The 24,073-nt window shown below is 29.8% G+C and overlaps 2 protein-coding genes across 9 annotated transcripts; one reads left to right on the top strand and one right to left on the bottom strand.

The window, feature by feature from the left end:
- Positions 1-665: 665 nt before the first annotated feature.
- LOC107164610 (stearoyl-CoA desaturase 5-like) lies at positions 666-10,085 on the bottom strand. 2 transcript variants are annotated; one of them, XM_015512488.2, is made up of 6 exons: positions 9,888-10,082; positions 5,653-5,941; positions 3,593-3,723; positions 3,262-3,467; positions 2,679-2,864; positions 666-1,151 (listed from the first exon to the last, which is right to left on the bottom strand). In XM_015512488.2, the coding sequence occupies exons 1-6, from the start codon at positions 9,894-9,896 to the stop codon at positions 773-775; spliced, it is 1,200 nt and encodes a 399-aa protein (XP_015367974.2). In that variant the 5' UTR covers positions 9,897-10,082; the 3' UTR covers positions 666-772. The 2 variants fall into 2 exon arrangements, with proteins under 2 accessions (XP_015367974.2, XP_015367975.2); XM_015512489.2 differs by lacking the exon at positions 2,679-2,864 and having other exon boundaries at positions 9,888-10,085.
- A 3,312-nt stretch (positions 10,086-13,397) lies between these two features.
- On the top strand, positions 13,398-21,435 carry LOC107164611 (cytochrome P450 4c3-like). Of its 7 annotated transcripts, XM_015512493.2 has the most exons (10): positions 13,399-13,647; positions 13,701-13,906; positions 14,319-14,424; positions 15,472-15,716; positions 16,269-16,463; positions 16,617-16,866; positions 17,665-17,956; positions 19,115-19,191; positions 19,496-19,682; positions 20,454-21,435. In XM_015512493.2, exons 4-10 carry the CDS (start codon positions 15,520-15,522, stop codon positions 20,798-20,800), a joined length of 1,545 nt encoding a protein of 514 aa, XP_015367979.2. In that variant the 5' UTR covers positions 13,399-13,647; positions 13,701-13,906; positions 14,319-14,424; positions 15,472-15,519; the 3' UTR covers positions 20,801-21,435. The 7 variants fall into 7 exon arrangements, with proteins under 7 accessions (XP_015367976.2, XP_089078053.1, XP_089078049.1 ...); XM_015512490.2 differs by lacking the exon at positions 14,319-14,424 and having other exon boundaries at positions 13,398-13,647; XM_089221927.1 differs by lacking the exon at positions 14,319-14,424 and having other exon boundaries at positions 13,398-13,647; positions 14,451-15,716.
- Positions 21,436-24,073: the final 2,638 nt, after the last annotated feature.

Here is a 24,073-nt window from a genome sequence, read left to right as displayed (position 1 = left end):
CTGGGTGGAGCTTCTCCACTAGTTGTTTTATATTTTGAATCACCTGTAATAATTAAATTTTTTATCAAAACGAGGGTAAGGTAAAAAATGTTGTGTTTTACAAAATATTTATTTGACATACATTTCTTAGTAATTTGTATTTCATAACATTTTAATGAATAAGATATTCAAGTCAATGAATTATTAAATTCATTATTATTATTATTATTATGCAGATGCTATATTAAAGTTATCGAATTGGATTAAAAAATATATATTAATATTATTACACATTTACCTAATAGTTAGTTTTATTTATAATATAAATGATTTGTCATTGTTCAAAAATATTTATTTTGGTCACTCTTGTACCTACATAAGTAATTGTTACTAGTATATGATAAATCATATTTAAATATTTGTTATTTGATTGATAATTTGGGCGAACTCCTTTTCAAAACTTCCCTATTTTATTTTTCCAATTCGGGCACTACATATATTATTATTATTATTATTATTACAAACGAATGTTCGTAATCCTTATATGGCTATATATAAAATAGTATCTATTTGGCATACATATTTTTATGATGATATCGTCAAGTAAACGTAAATATTATGCAGCGAGAAAGAGAGAGCCACACGTCATGCATAAATTTATATAAAATATGAGAAAAAAAAAATAATTCTTAAAAATATCCACTGGTGACGTGTAATAATAATAATAAACTAATAACTATATAGAGTATAGATGTGTATATAATTTATTATGTGCGATATTGTTTGGTGACGTTTAGCCCTTCTGAGCCTCAGGTGCGCGCTCGGAAATCGTGGCCGGTTGTCCCTTCAACCAAAATAGTTTCTCGTAAGTCTCGTCGTCCACCATTGGCTCCGAGGCTTCGTCGTTTTCCTCCAACTGTTGACGGGCGTACTTACAGTGCGTGCCGTCCCCTCGCTTGGTTACTCGGCTCCGGACCATGGCCGGCGTCGCGTACTTCTTATCCCATACCCAGCCCAACTCCTCGAAAAAGTCGATAAATATTGTAGTCAGGTTGAAATACTGCCCGAACTCGGCTGCCCGATAGTCCCACGGGAATGTGTGGTGATAGTTGTGCCAGCCTTCGCCCAGCGCGAAGATGGACACGTAAGGGTTCTCCACTGGAAACATGTCTCTGCATCAAGGTAAACGTTTATAAAATAATAAATGTATTTATTTATTTAATTTATAATCCAACTGATATCCCATAAAGATATAAGATACCTGCCAATACAGAGCGTGATATTGTATATAGGTATATAGAAATGTAATGCATTTTTACACAGTTTTTTTTTTTTATGTGTTTAAAAGGACCAAGGCGTGTGGTCTCGGCGTTACAAAGAGATTCGCCTATAATAAAAATTCATTAAGGCCAAGAACATTATCTGTGTTTGTATATACATTGTGACTTGTAACAATAATATATGTCTTATGGCTGGTGGTCAAAAAAAAAATTTATGTTACGAAAAAAATACGTTTTTTGGTGCAGTTCCCGTAATGTTAGAAACTTGAAATTTGAACCATGGCTTCTTTATAATGGTCACATGCAAAGTATGAATTAAGAAATTGAAATTCATCACCTTTTATCTCTTTTAATAATATGTGGTTTCTCTAGATTGCTTATAGTTTCAAAATAAAAATAAATATGCATTAGTTAAAATGAATACAATTGTTTGTAGCTAAAGAGTTTGGCTTACCTAATACATAATTATTATGATCTTATGTTTTCCCCAAAAGGGAGTATAGAAAAATGTTTGTTTAAATATTCGGACACCGCGATCGGAGATAAATGCCAACACAATACGTGTATATGTATATATTACAATATTACAATTTTATTCATGTTATAAAATATTTCAGTAAAGTATTACAATTTAAAAATGAAAAAATGTTTCACATATTGCAGAAACATTGAAAAATTCAATGTACAAACACAAAATATTCTTTACTTTAAGTTTGATCAGGATACTTTTAGACATTCGACACATAAGGTCATAAGGACAACAAAAAGTCAATGTGATTCGTGAAACAATGAACTTAAATAGTTACGTAAATGTTAAGAAAACTATTTTTGGATTGCAACAAAATATTTTTTTATTATATTATCATTGTAAAGTTTATGATCAAACTATCAAAGTTAAATCACTCTCGATATTTAATTTTTTTTTTTTTAAGCGCTAAAAACTTTGTGCTGATCACTAATGATAATTATAATTGATAACATTATTATTTATGTTAAGAAACTAGATAAATTGAAATATAATTTATAGAAAATCATTGATTTTTGCCGACCCCTACGTTGGCGAATACGTTATTCAGTTCGATTACTTAATCGAATATAATTAAAGCTAACAACACGATATTGGCTCTTTTGATCGAAAATTTGTAAAATTTCGTAGATCAGAGTGAAAAAACAAAATGAGTACTGACAAGCATCATTTTAAATAAATTTGATTTAATGCATATAGATGTACGTTTGGAAACCAAATAGCATACATGATATTAATATTTTTGCTTGAGCTTTTTGGCTCACAATATAGAAGGATTACTACGTGTACAGCACTACAGCACTTCAAAATATTTAGTGGCGAAATAATATGCAAATGGCACCTATGTTTTTAAAGAAACAGCTGAAGCTTATAATATGGAATGATGTACTCACTTTGTAAATGGTTTGTTTCCGTACAGATGCGCAGCACTGTTGACCAACCATGTCAAGTTCAGGACTGCCATCAACCGAAACAGGAAGCACACGAAGAAGCCGTTCCACAGGGATTCCCCCCAGAAAACGAACGGCACGACCATCGGCATAAGCATAGCCAAGATCGTAAACAGTATTTTGTAATACCTGAGAGCGGTAACGATATTATGATCACATCCGGTATAGGTACTAAATTGTATAGTTGCAAACTTTCGATTTAAAAACACCGCGTATATGAGTGAATTTTTTTTTCAAAATTTCTTATATTGTAACCCTACGACTATTCGCTGCAAAAATTATTATTTCAACTTGACATGGACTGGATTGAAAATGTATATATGCTCAAAGACCGTGGTAAAAATCACGTAAATTTCGATTTTTGGTTAGGTTAGGCAGTGGATATGAATATGTGTGTAGAAAAATCGACTGCATATATTATTATTATTTTATTAGTGCCTTTTTAATCGAACAACGTACCGGTACGATACGAAAGTATGCCACAAGCGACAGCTAGTATAGGTAGTAGCAGCGGAATATGACTTACTTTTTTTGAAACATAACGTAAGGATCTTTTTCGATGTCGGACATGTCGATCTTTTTGCCTTTTTCAATAACTTCCGGATGTTTACGCACCATCAACCATCCGATGTGCGAGAAGAAGAAACCCCGCGACGCGTTGTGTGGGTCAGCCACCGTGTCACTGTACTTATGATGCTGCCGGTGATCTCTGATCCAAACATACAAACAGTTCTGACAAAAACAGAACGCGTTTATGAAAATTATAACAAGTAAGTACGACATTTTACCGTAAAAATAATAGAAACCCGTAAAAATATTGAATTCAAATAAATATATCATATTATATATAGGCTCACCTGCCCCGCGACTGTCTGCCCAAATACTAGTAAGGCTTTTATAAATTCGTTACATTTGAAGGTCCTGTGCGTGTATAATCTGTGAGCACCCATGGTGATGGATATCGCTGATGCACCCGCTACCACCAATGCTAAGTATACCAAAACATTATAATGAAATCCTCAACACTTAATATATACTGAGTGAATCATTTAACGAAAAAAAACTTTTTATTTCGAACATTTACATTTTTCCGTAATTTTACATTAAAATATAAAAATATAATCTAACCAACTTAAAATTATTTTAAATTAAAAAAATTATTTTTTTAATATCCATACACTTTTATGGTGATAATTTTTTTAATGACAACTTACATTTTTAATTCTTATTATTATTACTGGATATTTTTAAGAATATAGATATTATATTTTGAAGGCAAATTTGTTTAATTATAATATTTAACATAACCTGCAACGTTTAGAATATGAGCAGAATAGTGGAACAACTATTCGTTGTTTTCCGTTCATAAACATTTGAAAATTTAATTAAATTCTACACAACCACCCAAAAATCATATGTACAATGGCTGAGGTAACTCTCAAAGTCAACGCCCGTTCAAAGAACTAAATAATGCAAAATCATAACAAAAGTTGTGATTTTTAATGTTTCTTTACTGCTTATAAATTGTCTCGTTTCAAGAATAATCGCTTAAACATTTATTAAATAAAAATATACCTATAGATTTTAAAAATTGAGCTGTATCTTGTATAAAAATATAGACACATTAAACATGTAAAGTAAATTTAATTATTGTTGTCTAGAGGTAAAATGAATAACTATAGGTACATTTTAATACAACACCCACGGACACAATATACGAAGTTAACCATGAATTAGTTTTATTTATTTCAACTAATAATCATTTTCTTTGTAATGGAAATTTTTTCTAAAACTACAAAATCACAAAAATAAATGTAGGTAGGTATGTAATTAAAAAATAATATCTATTTTCTAGAACAGAATGTGGCCAATTTTAAGTATGCAATATAGGTACTGTATAAATCACCTCGTTATCGACCGAACTTAGAGCGTTGTGCTGATGTTATATTATATGCTCTAAAGCAGTGTTTCCCAAAGAGTGTACTGCAGTGAAATTTGAAAGGTAGGTGAGCCACGACAACTTGAACTTTTTATATTAAAAAAACATTATAAAATAGATAATATATTATATTCAAAGTGTACCGTGACCATATAAGGTGACTTATAATGTCTAATAATAATGTGTCACTACGGGAAAAAAGTCTGGGAATCACTGCTCTAAAGGTAATGCTAGTAGGTATAGCTTATTGTTAGGGTTTGGATTTGAAGGCAAAAACCTTTCTTTTAACAATTGTAATCAATAAATAATTTTTATACAAAAATTTGTTTTATTTAATTTCTAAGACGATGGAATTTCAACGAATTCGAAGAATCTGAATATATGAGAGTAACTAAAATACTTTTTTAAACTCTATCGATGCAAAACAAAGTAATCTGGCGTATATTGTATCTAACTTTGGATTTTTACCTGATAAAATTACAAAACTAGAAACACGAGATAAATGATAAAAAATATTATTTTTTTGTATTTTACATGTTTAAATTATTAAAATATATCGGCTTATGTTTATGGTGACGTGGCTAAATTGATTTTGGATAAATTCAACAAAATTATATGGAAGAACGGAAGATCGGAAAATATCAAAAAAATCAACCAAGTATTGATTGGAGAAATAACAAGCGATGAATAGTAATCTTAATTTAGATAATTATTTATGTATGGAATACACCCTGATAACTTCGGTGGACGTAGAAAGATACTTTTCGATGTATAAAAATATGTTGAGCTCAAATTGTCAACGTCTTACTGAAGACAGCTTATCAAAATACATGGTAGTTTTTTTTTAATACCAATTAGTTAGTAAATTGTTGAATTGCTTTTTTCTATTAATTAAATGCCCTTTTTTTTACATTTTAAATGCTTTTTGTATTGATTATATTGCCTTCAAATCCGAACCATACTTAATATTATCCTTACTCCACAGTATAGTGAGTATCATCGATGATGTCAAGAACAAGTACATGCCGTACACGGCGCCCAAATGGAGCACGAGGAATCCGATGGCGTTGAACCAGACAATCTGCCGGCGGTGCACGTACTCCGGCGGACTACCGTTTTCTTTTCCATCATTTTTGGCCGTCGCTAAATCTTTGTCCAAAATCTCCATGCTCTTCAACGCCCAGTTATCGCCGAGCTGCCAGTCAAAAAACACTTTCTTGCCGAACAGAAGCTCCTGCACGGTGGCCAGCAACGTGTAAATCAGTCTCTGAAAACAGTCTCGATCGTTATTATAATCTCGAATAAATCACGTATATACCATGATAACACGCATGTGGACGTGTTAATTATTTGTGTGTATGCGAGTGTGACAAACGCTTTTGATCACGACAGTATAATTATAAATCGTTCCGCCCTCACTACATGTTCTTATATAACACCGATCCCATTGTTTACCCCGGTTTGCATGTTATGTTAATTACCCAGCACTTGTAATGGCCAGGCAAAAACATTGTTTTTCTATAGCGTACATGCTTCATTGTCGTTTCGATAGACAGTTATTTTTATTAGCATGCATTTGTTTGTAATAATATTAATATTTACACGATACACGCATATAACACACATGACACGTATCTATACATGCAGGCGTAACTCGATTTTGCAGAAAGTAGAAAATGTTAAAAGATATTATATATATATATATGTGTGTGTGTGTGTGTGTGTCGTAGCCACTTCGTGAAATTGATCTTTTCATGAAAAGATGACCATTTCGTGAAATGAAAACACGTTTTTTTATACTTTGTGTGCCGAAATACAAAATTAAAAAATGTATTCTACCTTATAGATTTAACTTAAATAATTATGCATAGTAATAAGTTTATTTATATCATATTAATTTATTAACCGTATTGTGAACATTTTTTATTTATTAGAGCAGGAAAATGTATTGTGATAACGACTGTTACATTTTAGACTACCTTTAAAACAAACACATCTTTTGGTTTGACAAGCACTTTTACACGAACAACTTACAAATCCTTGACCTCCAGATACAATTTGGACAGTTTCACGCAAGGTTAAATCTTTATAATCATCATTATGATTATGACTTTTATCAAAACCAATACATATCATCTACACATTTCAGATAGTCTGGTAATTGCAGTTTAATATTCGTATAGAATAATTTAGATATTATTTAAGTATTTATTGTACGTATTATTTGACATGGGCTCGAGGTTAATATGAATATAATCAAACTTAACGTTTCCGTTAAGTTGTTCGTGTAAAAGTGCTTGTCAAACCAAAAGATGTATTTGTTTTAAAGGTAGTCTAAAATGTAACAGTCGTAGTCACATTTCATTTTCCTGCTCTAATAAATAAAAAATGTTCACAATACGGCTAATAAATTAATATGATATAAATAAACTTTATTACTATATATAATTATTTAAGTTAAATTTATAAGGGTAGAATAAGTTGTTAAATGTTGTATTTCAGGATACAAAGTGAACGACCATTTTGTGAAAAAAATTACACGATGTTAAAATCGAGTGACCATTTCGTGACATATTTTTGAACTTCACAAAGTGTGAAAAACGTGTTTCCATTTCACGAAATGGTCATCTTTTCATGAAAAGATCGATTTCACGAAGTGGTTACGACATATATATTAGAGATATCTTCCAATTAAAGTCATAATTATGGAGAGGATAGTAAAAGTGATTCACCCTCCAACAAAATGCATTGGTTGGGGAAACGGGGTGTATGGCATATGCATGGATTTTTTAGTACAGGGGTCAGAAACCTTTTTGTAGGAAAGAGCCATTGTTTTTAAACCATGATGTCCAGAGAGCCGTATAGGTTGTTCGGTCCTGAAACCAAACAACGTTTTATTTTTTTATTTTTTTGTAGTCGTAGTTATAGTATTTTGCCATTTTTTTAAAATAAAATTTATATTTTACGGTCCTCGATATATTGATGCATTTTTCAAAGAGCCACTGATTACATGTTAAAGAGCCGCGGGTTACCGACCCCTGTTTTAGTATATTGAATAAATTTAGCCATCTACTCCAAAAAAATGTTATTCTTAGTCACGCACTTGCGCATATTATGCTCCTTATTAATGTATGGTGAATATTACAATAACAACGAGACTATAATATATAATAAATAATCTATTATACTGTACAAGATTTACGAGTAGGTACTCACTGACTACTATGAATATTGTATAAATCAAATCAGTAGTGGTGAACCTTTTTTAGATCACTTGCAAAAATATTACGAACAAATATTTTAATAAAGTTCACGTGTTTATAAGTACCCATCAACATTTTTTCTCAGGACGATGCAGAATTATAAAAATCTATGAGATTTTTCAATATAAATTATTTATTTTGCCGGTCTTAAATATTTAATAAAAACAACAGAATTAGCTTCTCTTAACAATGTATTATTCCACTGTTTTGATTTACAATAATTCACAATATAAAAAATTAACTTTCATATGTGTATGTTGATGCGGATATTGAGTTTATTAGGAATGAGCCGCTTTTTTCAAAGTACCAAATATTATTTCTAGAAGCAGTGGGTTCCAAACTGTTTGGGACTTTGGGAGGTAGAGGGACCGGTAATTAATTTCAATTAATACTTGTCTATAAATTGTGTTTTAATTATATATTAGTGTCGGCGCCTAATACCAAGAGGTATCAAGAAAATCAAAAGTTTTTTGAATTTAAACCTAAATAATTTATTGAAATGTAGTTAACGCCATTATTGCAAAAGACGAATTGGTATTAAAAGAATTCCGTTACCTCCAACTAAATAGGCAATAAATACTATGCTCCACCCCCCTACACAAAATTCTTAGTCCCGATTCATTTTCTTCTGTCTTTAATTTATTTATTTAAAAACGTGATATTATCAAATCTGAATCATAGATTAAAAACTATTGTAATTAATATTTTACTGAGATTTTAATATTTAGTGTTTGCTTTATAAGCCGAAAATTAGTTAGTTCATATTATTCCTCGATCTGCTATTGTCAAGGATATTTAAATTTATAAAAAATAAATAAATAAAATATATTTAATACAACTGAATCGAGCACAAAAAATGTTACGACTTTATAAAAATTTTTATTTTCTCAATTTTAAAATTTCATAAATTTAAATAAAACATCTTTATTTTAATAGAGAAATTATTTTAATTTATTTTAATATAAGTAAGTGACATTTAGATTTTATGAGTGGAACAATAATACATTATTATTATTACAAAGATAAATTACTAATAAGTAATAACTAATACGTGAATAATAAGATGAGTTATATTATAAGCAGTGAAAAAAAATGTATGTGGTCGTAAAAAAAAAAACAACTTTAACACAGTTACTTTTATAAATCATATTATTCATTGTACATAATATAGGTACTACTAAAATTATATCTTACTTAAAATATCACGACATGAGATGAAAAAGGAAACTCAACATCGAAATACCAAATATTAGGTGTGTATACCGCAATGGTTGTTTTTCAATATAATTAAATAAAATGGCCATTAATTACACCATGTTATTTTATTCATGGTACCTCAAAGATCTTTAATAAATTATCATTGGTATTTTAATCTTAAAGAGAAATAATATGAGCATTTTGCATAGTAATAACTCTACTCTTAAAATCTTCAAAACTTAAATTATAATAAAAACTTAAGAATTATCCTATAGAATGCAGATAATATTCTATTCTGTTGAGTTCAACGATTTTTTTTGGTTCATAAGTTTTTTATTAAATCTGTTACAAAAAAAAAAAAAAAAAAAAATAGCAAGAAGAACTATTGATGATATATTAAAAAAAAAATAAAAAGGCAGATTAGACAGACTGCAAAAGCCTCCCAGCAGAGGTATTACGATATAGTAAAGAATTTTGTTAGGCTAGTAGGAAGTTCAACAATACGTAAATAATTATTCGCCAAAAACACTAAAACTGTTTGATTCTATTGAACGCAAATTTAACAAATCGTACGTTTGTATATAATATATGACAACCCTGCGTTATAAGAGGGTGTGTGTGACTTCCTCGTAAATATAAAAAAAAATGGCATTGTTTTATTATACTCATTAATCTGCAGCCGTTTTCAGACTACAGGTTGAACCTATAACGTACAAATAATAATAATTATAAAAAAGGAATCGTCTTTCTTACGTATCTCATGACTGCGATTTGTTACTTATCTTGTACGATCGCCGTATGGATCTCGACGATTTGAATTCGACAAAAATTCACCAATTGTATTGCATTCCAAATTCACATCAATCAAATATGAAACAATGCATTTGCGTGACGAGTATAGGTAATATTATCGTAATCTGTAGCGGTTGTAGAATAGGGAAGCAAAGATGTATGGCGAAGCGTATGGTGCATACCAGTTGTTATGATATAGGCACGTTGCCGAAATTTACATGTTATTATGCTCGGAAAAGATGATTACACGCTTTGAATTTAAAAATCAAATTAAAAAAGATTTCGTTCATTGCGTCAACACATATATATAATATATAGTACATTTAAATACAAAAAAAAAAAATACGTAAACCGAACTGCACTTACTGAACTAACAAAAACTATACGTCCATGTTTGCAGTTACACAACTACATTACACTTACCGCCATCACCGCCGATATTTCTGCATTCAATTCGGAATATTAGGTACTTTATGAGTAGTTCCGAGGATCCATGGCCTGAAAAAATTCTTGATGAGCATTTAAAATGAAATGTATTAAAATTATTTTTGATTTGAAAAAAAATTCCTTTATTTTTATAATAGTAGGTAATTGAATCCTCGTCTTGCAGAAAAACATTCGCCTAGATTGTGTTGATTTATAATAAACTGTTATATTCATGTATTTTTAAAATGTATCTTTACATTTTTATTTAAATCAATAAAAAATTATCATACGATTGAGTATTTTTGGCATTTATTATACAGTTTTTTTCTTGGAAATAATTATTTTAAGTTAATTATTAATCATTAATAATTTTTTAATTTTCAATGATTTGATTTTGAAAAAAAAATATTATTATTATTATTATTATTGTTAGTCTGTTAGTAGGTATTAATAATTATAATATATAATATATTAATTAATATTAATAGGTACCAAATGATTTTATAGATATTTTATCCATGTTTATACTCTTAAGTCCATACCAAAAATGTTGTAAAAAATAAAAAAGAGTTAAAAAGAATTTAGGATAATAATGTAATTCAAAACATTTGTTTATCATTTTTTGTTTACAATTATTGCGTTGTTATTATTTAATATTACATATATATATACAGGGTGATTTTTTTATCATGAACCACTCATTATTTCAAAAAGTATCAATGTTTTTGAAAATATTTTTTTACAAAGTTTCATGTTGTTAAAAAAACAACGTTTTTATTAAAAAATTATGTTTTTAAATATTTTTTATTCTTATAATTTTTTAAGTTTTTTACTTTTTTGAATGACCACCTAGAGTTTTAATTTCATATTCCAAAGCAGAATATTTTTCTAAGTATTTTGATACGTAAAAATCGAATTTTGGACGAGTAGTTTATGAGATAAGTATTTTAAGTTTAGACAAGCGGAGTAGTGGACAAAAATTTTGCGGGGCAACCCCGTACCACTCCACTCCGCCAATCTAAACTTTAAATACTTATAACTCATAAACTACTCGTCCAAAATTCGATTTTTACGTATCAAAATACTTAGAAAAATATTCTGCTTTGGAATATGAAATTAAAACTCTAGGTTGTCATTCAAAAAAGTAAAAAACTTAAAAAATTATAAGGATAAAAAATATTTAAAAACATAATTTTTTAATAAAAACGTTGTTTTTTTAACAACATGAAACTTTGTAAAAAAATATTTTCAAAAACATTGATACTTTTTGAAATAATGAGTGGTTCATATTATACTTATTTATAGGTACATTTATATTATTTTAATTATTCTTCTAGAATTATCTAGCCCTATATGACTCAACTAATGGAAATGAGCATGACGACAACCAGACAAACAAGTAATACATATAAATCAAAGAAAATATAGGAATACTGTAGGTGCTAATTGACATTCACACTTATAACCACATGCTAATGAATAATATTTAACTAATGCGAAATATTGAATAAAAACAAAGCATTTAGAAATAACATAGTTAGTTACAAATTTACAGAAAAAACAGTGAAAATGTATATTATAGGTGTTTAAAATAAATAAGATTTGAGGGATGAGGGTATAATATATGAATCAAGTTAAAACATCGTATGGCCTTAAAATTTAAGTATTTTACAATTTACAGCAACCAAATCAATGACGATTTTATAAATTATTATATTTTAATCTTTGGATCTTATAAAAAAAGAAAATTTATAGTTTAACTTTTGGCCATAAAAATTTTTTAATTTTAAACTCATATAAGTGCAGATCGATATTTAAAAGAACATTGTATGCAATGAAAAAAAAATGTTTATACCGGTGTAAACCATGCATATCATAGTTATAAGATGCAAGTACAAGTCTAATATTTATTTATATTATACCTAGGCTATAGCCTATAGGCCACGCAAAACACATGATTGTTGTGCTTATGAAATTGAGATTAAATTTGTAGGAATAACAATAGTTTAATTTATGTTTCGGTATATTTTATAAGACTTACACTCACACCATACACACGCAATACGTATACATACATACATACATACATACACAGGTACATATATATATGATGTATATACGGAATTTTTTGTTTTATTTCGTGGTCCATAACCCATTATATAATAATACGGAATTCTATCACATTTAACGCAGGTATAACTAGCAAATAATGCAAGATCTTAGCGAAACTTCATTAATGACTATATCATTATTTACTGTAGGTATAGGTATAATTTTAATATTTTAGATAGTGTCATAAGATGATTGATTACTTCCTTTAAATAGCTTATTCACACAAATAAACTAATACAATTTGCTTATTGGGCCTTCGTACAAATAATAAATACCTTGTATAAATAAAAAAAACTAAACTTTTAAAGGGTGCCTATATTTATACCACTAATATATTCGCACCACCGTTCTACTGTATAAGACGGCAATGAATCAATTTAAGACATCCGTCACAGTAACTATTGGGTCATTGATTCAATGATAGATACAATCGAAACTTAAACTGTACAGCAGAGTGAAAAATCGAGTTTTTCCATAATTGGTGTCAATTCTTGTCATTCCTTATTGTTTTTTACCTTTTCTTAATTATTATAAACCATCACTACAAGTAATCAAAATTGAAGATTGAAGAATTTTTTTTTACTCCAAAACGTGATGACATACAAAAATAAAAACAAAATTTTAAATCATTAACACTCCACTCAGATACCAAAAGTTGCAAAACCTTATGTAGATCATGGTCCGAGCTGAATACCGTAAAAACCAGTTTGTACATTAATCATTTGTACCTATTCCCAAAATGTGTCGACTATTAGCATATTTACAAAAAACAGTTTATTGACACTAATTATAACTAGGCCATCTTCTAGAAACCTTTGATCTTTATCGTTAATGTAATCAATAATGATTGCATGCGATTTAAATTTTATGAGAGCAAAATACGTATATTTGTAATGGAACACACCATACATATTGATTTCTATTGTATTTTAATGTTTAAACTGGTCGAGTTTAATGGTGTTCAAGCACACATATTAGTATACAACATTTTTAAGATAAGTTCTCTGTATAACACACTTAATCGGAGTTTCACCAATAAAAAATAATTTTCGTTGATATAATATACTATATTAATCTTGTCGTGTATAAATCTATCATATTTAAAACTATTAATAATATTTACTGTTAGATATGCGTTACGAATATAGATGGTTTCGATTAATAATCAATTTTGTTTATGATGGTAATTCATTTTCAATTTGTACTTCAAAATTATTCTTAAATTTTATTATTCAGTTTCAGTTCATACTCTTGAGTACATAATACCTTAAAATTAACAAACAGATAAAACAATAAATAGTTAATTTATTTGTTCAGTTCGAATAAGAAGACGTTACTGCTTATATTTTCAATAACAAAAAAATAGATGAACACTTTTGCTTCAAGTTCATTTTGCATGGGCAAACGAAAAATATATTGGAAAACTCATCAAACATTTTAAGGTATGTAAACATAAGATATTAAATATTAACGCGTTACCTACCCGTTCTTTAAGTAGGTATAGTAATATTATAATATTCATGATTTAATATTCTACACGTGTAATGGTGGTTCTCCACCATTATGGTATTTATATTTTACTATAATATACCTAAACATTATACTTATATGTACATTGTACACTCGACACATGACAAGACCTATGCGTCATCTTTCATTTGTTCTGTATCACCACGGAGTACCATCACACCTAACTATTTTTTACAACTTCGCTAAATTTATAATAATAATCTTCTGAACCACAACAAAATACGATTGTCGATGCAGTGTCTTCGCTAGCTCCGTGTATTATCGGTAAAGTCAAATATATTGTTACATTTAAGTTTTACTTAATTAAATGTTAAATTGTTCTAGGTATAACTATATAAGTGTCGTGTAAGATTAGCACATCAAAATATTTCAGCGCCCCCCCGTATCTGTTATTGACAAATCTTCTATCAGAAATAGGCAACATTTTAAAGTAAGTTTAACTCCTGACAATTATAGATACACATTCTCACGTAATGTATTGCATACCTCGAGGCAAGAAATCGCAATCATCTTACCAGCGATTTATACGACAAACTGGGACCTGTTCTTCAATCACCGGACATATTCGTGTTCCTCCAGGATAAACTTATTTCACCATTAGAAAAACACAATCTTATTATAATTATACTCAAATTATAATTAAGACATTTATTGTTATTAAACCTTTTCTATTATTATTATGTAACACCTTTCGAAAAAAAAAAAAATGCATCTTATCCCAATGGCCAAATTTCCGAGGGTTATTTCTTTTAATAAAAAAAAAAAAATTATAGATACATAATATGTTTGCAGGAATACAATTATATAAAAGGAGTAATAAAATATGAATTAATTATCTGTATACCTACATTCAATTATTATTATTTATTTCACTATAGGGTTAACTTGCCATTATATAGCGTTATTATTACGTCTTGATTCTGCGAGTCGTTTTACCATGAACTTATAAACAGTATTTAGCATGTGTGTGCGTGTGATTAGTAGATGGGGGTTGCAGGGTAACTGAGTACCAATTAAATTTTCAAATATTTTATCGAACCCATAAAAAGTTCGAAATAGTTACAATTTTGAATTAATTTTAAACATTTCAGACAAAAAATATTTAAACAAAAAATATCTAGGGATATTTAAAACTATACTTTAAATTGATCCATTAAAAAAAACCAGTATTACCCCAATTGCCTGCTACAGTCTACAACCTACACAGTACACATGCTTATGGATTATGGTTGAGTATTTTAAAGTAAACACTAAGCAGGTATAATGAGTTATGAAATGTCTGTTGGTTGTGGTTTTATGTTTTGTTTGTGTAATAATAATAAGGGTGGGAAATGCGAAATCTCAATCCCCCCCCCATGGCTATATCACTATATAGCCAATAGCCATGGATACAATTTTTTCTTGTCTTCGCAATTTCTTTACTATTTCTATCATTGCCTTTAAACGATCGATATGACTAATATATTATTTTATATAGATACGTTTACAGATAATTGTAAAATTAATTTCAACTGATCGTGAAGATATGTGGCTGCTAACTTTCACGATACTGTTGGCCGTTTTGGCGATTGCTTCAATAGTAATAAGCGTTAAAGGCAGAAGAAGAAGGATATTAGCTAACCAAATACCGGGTACAGAAGGATCGTTTATGGTGGGCGTATTACCGTTGGCTATACAAGGAGCTGAACAAAAAATTAAAAGCGCACAAAATATATACAGAACGTGAGTTTTGTACCCAAATCATAAAGAAACTTATCAAATAAAAAACTATACACTTCTGTGTATTATTATTAATTTTAAAATAATTTTAAGCGATCTAATGAATTATTATTTTTGTGTATATTTTAAGTTTGAAAAAAATCACGTCATATTTTAATTGATTAGGTTATTAATTAAATAAATTAAAATATTAAGCTACAAAATTGTATTTGAAATTAAATTTAAATAATAAGTAAATAAGAATCCATCTTCTTAAAACTTTTTTTTTTAACCTCATTAGACTGGGAACATATGCAAACAATTATTTTATAAATGTTAAGTTTGAAATTTAATGGTAGCCTCTTCTTGCATCAGCAATTTTTAATAATACCAATTTAACTTGCATATTTATAAATATATAATACTATAACCAGTACCTATAGAATATATTGTATACCTATAATATTATTTTTATTATTTTATTCATAAGTATTCACGTATGATTGTATGAATGTATGATTTCGAATTAACTAATTAATCTTCTTTGGTTTTAATAAATTATAATCTATGTTTTAGATACGAAAAATCATTATTTAAACTTTGGTTGTTAAATAATTTGTACATTATTCTTACTTTGCCGGAAGATATTGAATTTGTTCTTACGAATCCAAAATTTCTAAGAAAATCCAAGGAATACATGGTTTTGCAACAGTCCATTATGGGACAAGGAATATTTACGATCGATGACATAAATAAATGGAAGGTTAACAGGTACCAAATTATATTACACCATATCATTGCTATATTGCTATTATAGATTTGAAAATTAAAATAAAAGCATGTGCGAGTTTCCTAAAATATAATAGTAAATAAAACCAGCACGTCAGATATTTAAATACACCACAATCATTTTTTGACTTTCAGAAAATTGGTAACTAAAGGTTTTAGTTTTAAACTGTTAAAAGAATTTATACCCATATTTTATGGAGAATCGCTGGTTCTTGCCGAAATACTTAAAAACAACAGTGACTCGACATCGAAAGAATGTGACATCAGCGTTCCAGTCAGCATGGCCACGATGGAAATGATCGGTAAAACAGCTCTGGGGGTCACATTCAACGCTCAAAAGGGAGGCCGCAATCGATTTGTCGAAAATTTACTAACAGCGATGCACGTATGATTATAATAATAATAATATTTATAGTAATTTTATTTTCCAGTTTAACTGTAACATGCTGTAGTATTTGCTACCCAAAAATACCCATTAAGAAAATTAATAAATAACTGATAGTTCGCTTAAGTAATTAAATATACTTCTTAAATAGGTAGGTACCTGTTTATGTTACAGTAATACAAACTCTATTATAGCCAACATTGATGAAATAGGTACAAATAGTACAATGCATAATTATTAACTCAATCGTAGGCATCTACATTTTTTCTAAAACCCTACGCGTGAATAACACTAAAACGCACATGAAATTACACAATTTTAACTTCCAACAGATATAATAAATTTATAAATGCTTACGTATTTTTCCTGGGAAATGAAATTCTATTTAAGACGATAAACAAAAATTTAATTAAAACATATGCTGACAAAACAATTTTACAACAGCAATTATTCGCAATGTAAAGATGTCGAATTTTGATAATTTAACTTCATTTTAACAACAAAAGTTACACAATTATTAATTATCTTATCTTTTAGTAGTACTTGCCTATATTATATATAGGAATATTATACTACACGTATAATTCGGAAAAGACTTATTAGTTTTTGTAATTAAGTTTTCTAAAAATAAAATTGTTCATTGATTAATGACTATAAAACATTTTACCTGCAGGTTTTTTTTCACCGTGTGATTTTAGTGCTCACTCTTCTGATAATTTTTGTTTTCGTTCCTTTTGCATATGGTTATCTTATTTGGTATACATATGATATAAATATTTTGATGTATTATAATTTTAGACTTGGGAATATAGGATAACACACCCATGGTTCTTGAGCAATACAATATTCCAGTTTTCATCGATTAAACGAAAACACGATCGTAGTCAAGAAATCATCAACCAGTTCACTGACGAAATAATCAAAACGAAAATTTTGGAGCTAAGCAAATCGAAACACGAGAAAGGTGTGAATCCAGATGACGACGACATTGGACGAACAACGAAGACGCTCACTGAAATTTTTCTAGAGAACTCTCATGAAAATATGTCTCTCGAGCAAATGCGAGACGAACTTGTAACAGTCATGATTGGTGAGTATACCTATACCTATCATACCTATCACCTATGCCTATATCACACCCATGTCCAGTTCATCAATGTTTGGGTGACTGGGCTACTGTACTAACGTTTTAGGTACTGTGTGTCTGATTAACTGTGTCTTATTACAATGCTTGTATGATCCCCGATCCACTACAAAATAATCTGACTGATGATCTGTTTGTTAGTACTGTTGAAAATAATATTTTTTTAAGGAAAGACCAAAACATTGCTTTTAACGTTATTGTCCAATGAAGACGAATGCTGCGTTATTATTACTGATTATTACTTATTACGTACGTCTAAAGTCTAAACCCCTAAATGGATGAGCACCGGCGAGCAGCACTGTGACTCACCGTTTGTGAGTAAGCAACGGCTAATTACAGACAATATAAATGCATTTTAAATTTTAACTTCAAACTAATAAGTAATAATTATTTATTACTAGTACCGCCTATTCATGTTACGGAAAACGACGCTAATTGCATCAGACCATCAGAATATATTCACCAGTCATTAATGTTATTTGCCTACAATATGGGAAATATCGTGATTTTTTAGTGAATCATAAAAGCCTTAATAACCGTAGGAAATGAATGAGAAATATTAATGATAATCAAATATAGGTATTAATGAACTATTATTTATTATTATACGGTTGAAATCTTACCGCAACGTATATAAATTATGTTTACTACAGTAAAATAATAATAACAAAAACCTATGGATAAGGTCAAATACCTATGATATTATATTCTCAATATTTTTTTTTTTTTTTAATTTCTTATGAACTTCTCTGACAATATATATTTAATAATAATAATTAGTGAGTATAACAGTGAGTCTATCATAAAAAATATATCTAATTATAACAATAGTTTCTAAAAGTATCGAATTTCTGCCTAATTAATATGACAATAATCATTGTATATATGTGTACCTAATAAGATGTTTGGCTTCACAAATATGATTATGATGTATAATATACATTTTATTTTTTTATTATAGATATCACAGTCGTTCATTCTCGTAAAATAGTATTTTTTCAATACATATTTTAAAATGTATGCCTAATTACTAAATAGTAATTTATATTATTGTATAACGTACCTATGTCTTTTTTTATATATAATATAAACATGCGAATATAGGAGGACAAGAAACAACTGCTTTGGTGAATGCTTGCGTGATTTTCATGTTGGCTCATCATCAAGACGTACAAGACAAGGTAAATATATATAAACAAGCGTGAAACAAAAATATTCTACCTGAACTAATAAAAAAATTATAACTTATGGCGAAAACGTCTAGTATTTGAGAGACAACGTATGAGTTTACATACAACACACGTGGTGCGAGCTATGTGTAGTAAAACGTAAATTGTAGTAGTAATTGCATTCTAACCACCCCCTGTAAGTGGTACCTTAAACAACCTAATAACACCCCGAACATCTGACATAACATTTATGAGTAAATTCTAAATTGCGCATTAATTTACAAACCCATTTGATCTGTGTATTTGTATTTTACAGGTTTTCAAAGAGCAGGAATCAATATTTTCCGGAGATCGTAATAGACCGGCAACGTATAATGATTTGCTTCAGATGGAGTACCTCGAACGGGTGATCAAAGAAACGATGCGGCTGTTTCCCCCGCTTCCAGTGTTCGGCAGACACCTGGACGAAGATATGACAATCGGAAATCACCTATGCCCAGCTGGTATGTTGCATAAGTTTTGACGAATGATGGTGTCTATATATTTATGCGCTACTACAGCTTTTACAGGACGTAATATAGTAGGACGTTGATAATCTATATTATATTTTACGCTTTTAAGAGGGATGCATACACTACAGAGCAGTGCTAGACTAGACTTTATATACTCTGGGTTAGTGGGAGCTTATAGTTAGCCCCTTAAATTCTTAAGGAATTCTCGGATGAGAAAAAACAAGAAAATATATTAAATTACGTAATGAGAGAAATAAAGAACAATTTACTAAGTACACCTGAAATCCAGTTTAGAAAAATAATATCACTATAGGTGCCTTTATAAATGGACGACCGCGATTATAAGACACACCCTTTTGACAACTATCAATGGAAGGGGGTCGAAAAATAAATATCTTTTATATTTGCTTAAAATTATTTTACCAGAAAAATCACCACATTTATGTCGTAAAATGTATATGCTTGTAATGACTGAAAACATAACAAACAAATTAAAACGCATGCATCGTCGTCAATAATAAAGAAAATTGTACCACCCTGATATATCTACCTAAATGTTTCACTTAAAACTACATAAGTATGTCTTTTTCTGCTGTAATATTTTTGACGAAAACAACAATAAAATCTGTATTTTTAATTTATGCGAAAACCACGTCATAAAAAATCGGTTAGTTGGTATGTACCTACTCACAGAAAATACGTTATATATGCTAATTATAATACTGTGAAATAAAATATCACTTACGCGAATGCATTATATAGGATCCACGCTGGTCATCAGCCCGTTGTTCCTGCATTCAAGTCCGCTGCACTACGGTGGAACAGCCCGCGGCCCGGACGCGTTCGATCCGGACAACTTCCTGCCGGAAGCATGTCAAGGGCGGCACCCGTACGCGTACATCCCGTTCAGCGTCGGACCCCGAAACTGCATCGGTTTCAAGTACGCCATGCTGCAGATGAAGACGATAGCGTCCACGTTGGTCCGCCACCACAGGTTCCTGCCGTCTGACAGGTGCCCGACGCCGGACCGACTGCGTCTCATATTCTTGACCACTCTCAAACTGGCTGACGGTTGTTATGTTAAAGTTGAGCCGCGGAAACCGGAGTAATACCAGCTGCTGCGGTGGCTACCACATTTTATATACCAAGCTGGTCGAAAACACATAATTATTTTTATTATTAATATTATATTAAACCGAGTTCTCAGCTACGGCGTTCTGATTAACCATTTGTAACCATGGTATCATTCAATTATCATGATCTACCAGAGAAGTTGGGCTGAGCTCAACTTTTGTACCTACACGGTTTAATTGTAAACCCGGTTTACTATTATTATTAGTACCTATCATATCGTTATTATTATTATTATTATTTTTATTATTATTATTATTATCATTTTTAGTATTGTTATTATTATTATTATTATTATTATCATAATTATTATTGTTGTTATTGTTATTATATTATATATTATATTTATACACAAGATAATAAACCTACGAAAAAGGTCTGATAGACAACTGCAGATAGCGATAGTATATTTCATTTTCAATTTCATCATCAAATGACGACTGATCAGTATAAAGAACCAAAGATCAATCAAAATATGCACTATGCATGCACATATAAATGTTAAATACAATAATTTATTAACAGTAGAGTGTGTAATCAACTTCGAAATCTGTAAAGTTTAATCTAATGCGTTATTTAATGTGAATGTATTAAAATAATTTTTAATTTTTAATTATTATAGTACTGGCATACCCGTCTTTAGCGCACGAACGGTTGAATTACGCCAAGCCGTTTTCGATAATCGATTCTGTCGTTCAGTAGTCTCTTGCAGCCTCGCATTTTGAAGCATCAAGTTCTTTTTGATAATCAAAATTTTGCCTTCGGCGTGACTACGTACCAGTAGCGGCGCCAGGGACGGGCCATGGCCCTACCAGTGGTCCTACCACTAACCTGACCTTAGACATAATAATATAGTCATTTTTCATAAGCAGAAAATATTAAATAATGGTATTTGTATTTTGTTCACAGTATGTAATTTAACATTATTACATTAACAATATAAATACTTCTAAATTATATTATAATATGATAATTATTGATATTATTCCTAGAATAAATAATACTCCTACTTGTATTAATAATTTATTGGTTTTCGTTAGAACGAATAGAGCGTACCTACCTATTAAGATAGTATCGTATTCGATATAAGTTATTACTTATTACTACCAATTTATCATTATAGACCTGTAAACTAATGGACTGCGCTTAGAGAAAGAAACCGTCAGCCAACATTGAGCAAAGGAGATAGAGGTTAAAAATTGGGAAAACATAAACATGGAAAAATTGGTATATGAAAATAGCACTAGAAAAACAAGTGCCAATAGAAGAAAACGAATTTAGATCGGGAATATTCTATTGTATTTTAGACAAAATAACAAATGAGTTAGATAAGAGATTCGATGATAATTCTGTTATAATAAGCAGTACCTATAAGCGCTCTTAATCCAAGGGGGAGGAGGAGCGTTAAAGAATTGATTTCTACTCAAGGGGGTGGTAACATAAAAAAAGGTTGAAAAACACTGCATTAGACATTGATGAAATAATAAATAAGTTCGCAGACGCACATAGCAATCGTAGAATTATTTTAAAGTAGTTTTGTTATAGTATTGTAATCATTTAAAGTTTTTAAATATAGTAATTAGCTCATTTTATTTGTTTTTTTTAATTCTTATTTATTTATTGTTAAAATCTCATTTTTTGGTGGCCCTACCTTATAATTGTTGACCTCCCATTGGCCCTACCTAGCAAAAAATCCTGGAGCCACCACTGCTACGTACCCTGTACACAATATGTACTCCAGGCAAAGAAAAAATATACTTAACACCGTATTGAACTTTACCGACTCATGAACCAAATCACGCACTATTATTATTATAATAATATTTTTTTTTTTAATCTAGAAATTATACAATCTGTACATAAAAAAAAAGAACAATAAGCATAAATTATGGTTTTTTTTTTAAAATTATAATTAATGAGCTTGAATGTCTTGAGGGAAGAACCAACCAGCGAAGGCACTTCGGCGTGAATTTACAATTTATTTATGATTTTATGATTAATGATTTTAATTTATAAGATCTCGAGGCCATTGTCGCTTGAGTCTTCTTGGGGGATTTCCAGGGATGGAGATGGATAGTAATTTTTTAATATGAGGGTTTGTGTGGTTATGAAGGCGGTTTCTGAATTTGGAGTAAAATAACTTGGCTGTTTCAGTGACTTTAGGAATATGGAGATCTGTGTGTAGGGTGTGATTTGAGATATAAGGAGGACAGTTGGTAATAAGTCTAAGGATTTTGGATTGGAATACTTGGATTTTTTGAATGTTTGATTTTTTGGCAGTGCCCCAGACCTGTATACCATATTGGTTTAAGGAGGAGATTATATATGTGAATTTTGGTTCGGAGGGATAGTTTTGAGAATTTACCAAGGATGGGTCTGAGAGCGTAGAGTCGTTTGTTTAATTTAATTTTTGTTGCATGAATGTGTTTAGCCCACGTTTATCGAAAATTAGACCTAGATATTTAGCTATATCGGAGTTTGTTGTTTATTTGCACTGGAGGAGGTTGGCTGTGGCGGAGGGCAAAGGTAGTGTGTACAGATTTACTTTCGTTTATTTTGACACGCCAGTGAGAGTACTAGTATGATAGGTCATTTAGGTGGTTTTGGAGAGAGGTTGAAACTAATTCCGGGTTGGTGTGAGAGGATAATATGACTTTGTCGTCTGCATATTCGGCAATTTGAGTATTCGGATTGGTGGGCTGATCTGCCGAATTATAATAGTATAATAATATTTTATTTATTTTTTATAATTTTCTATTTTTAGAACATATTTTCTAGAAAACTTTTTAGTTAAATTTTTAACTAACTTATTTATATTTTTTATAACAACAATTATTATTAAAACAATATAATAATATAATATATAGGTATACACTCTGTACGTTTATTTTGATTAATAATAACTAATTATTTATTAACTTCCTAATAGGAATAAAAAGGTATATTTTGGGCAAGCACCAAGCACGATTTTTATCGCACGTATTACATATATATAATTTTTTTTTACTCTATTTTAGAGATGTTTCCGGGCACACTGAGAGAATATCTTGCTTTAGACTCGATGCCGGCTGCTGAAGCAATGAATTTTCTAACCGAATTTCTTAATTCATTAGACCCCCTGGATTTCCACAGTACAAGTTACGATTGAAAATAGGAACTCCGATTATGTTGCTTCAAAATCTTAACCCTTTGAGATTGAGCAACCGCGTTCGGTTGCAAGTTACGGCTTTGCGTATAATAATGTGATCGAA

The sequence above is a fragment of the Diuraphis noxia genome, unplaced genomic scaffold (genome assembly GCF_037042655.1).
Source record: "Diuraphis noxia isolate RWA-SAM2 unplaced genomic scaffold, SU_Dnox_SAM2 contig0003, whole genome shotgun sequence".
Taxonomy (NCBI): Eukaryota; Metazoa; Arthropoda; class Insecta; order Hemiptera; family Aphididae; genus Diuraphis; species Diuraphis noxia.
Note: the sequence above shows the minus strand (reverse complement) of the source record. Positions and strands in the feature narration are given on the sequence as shown.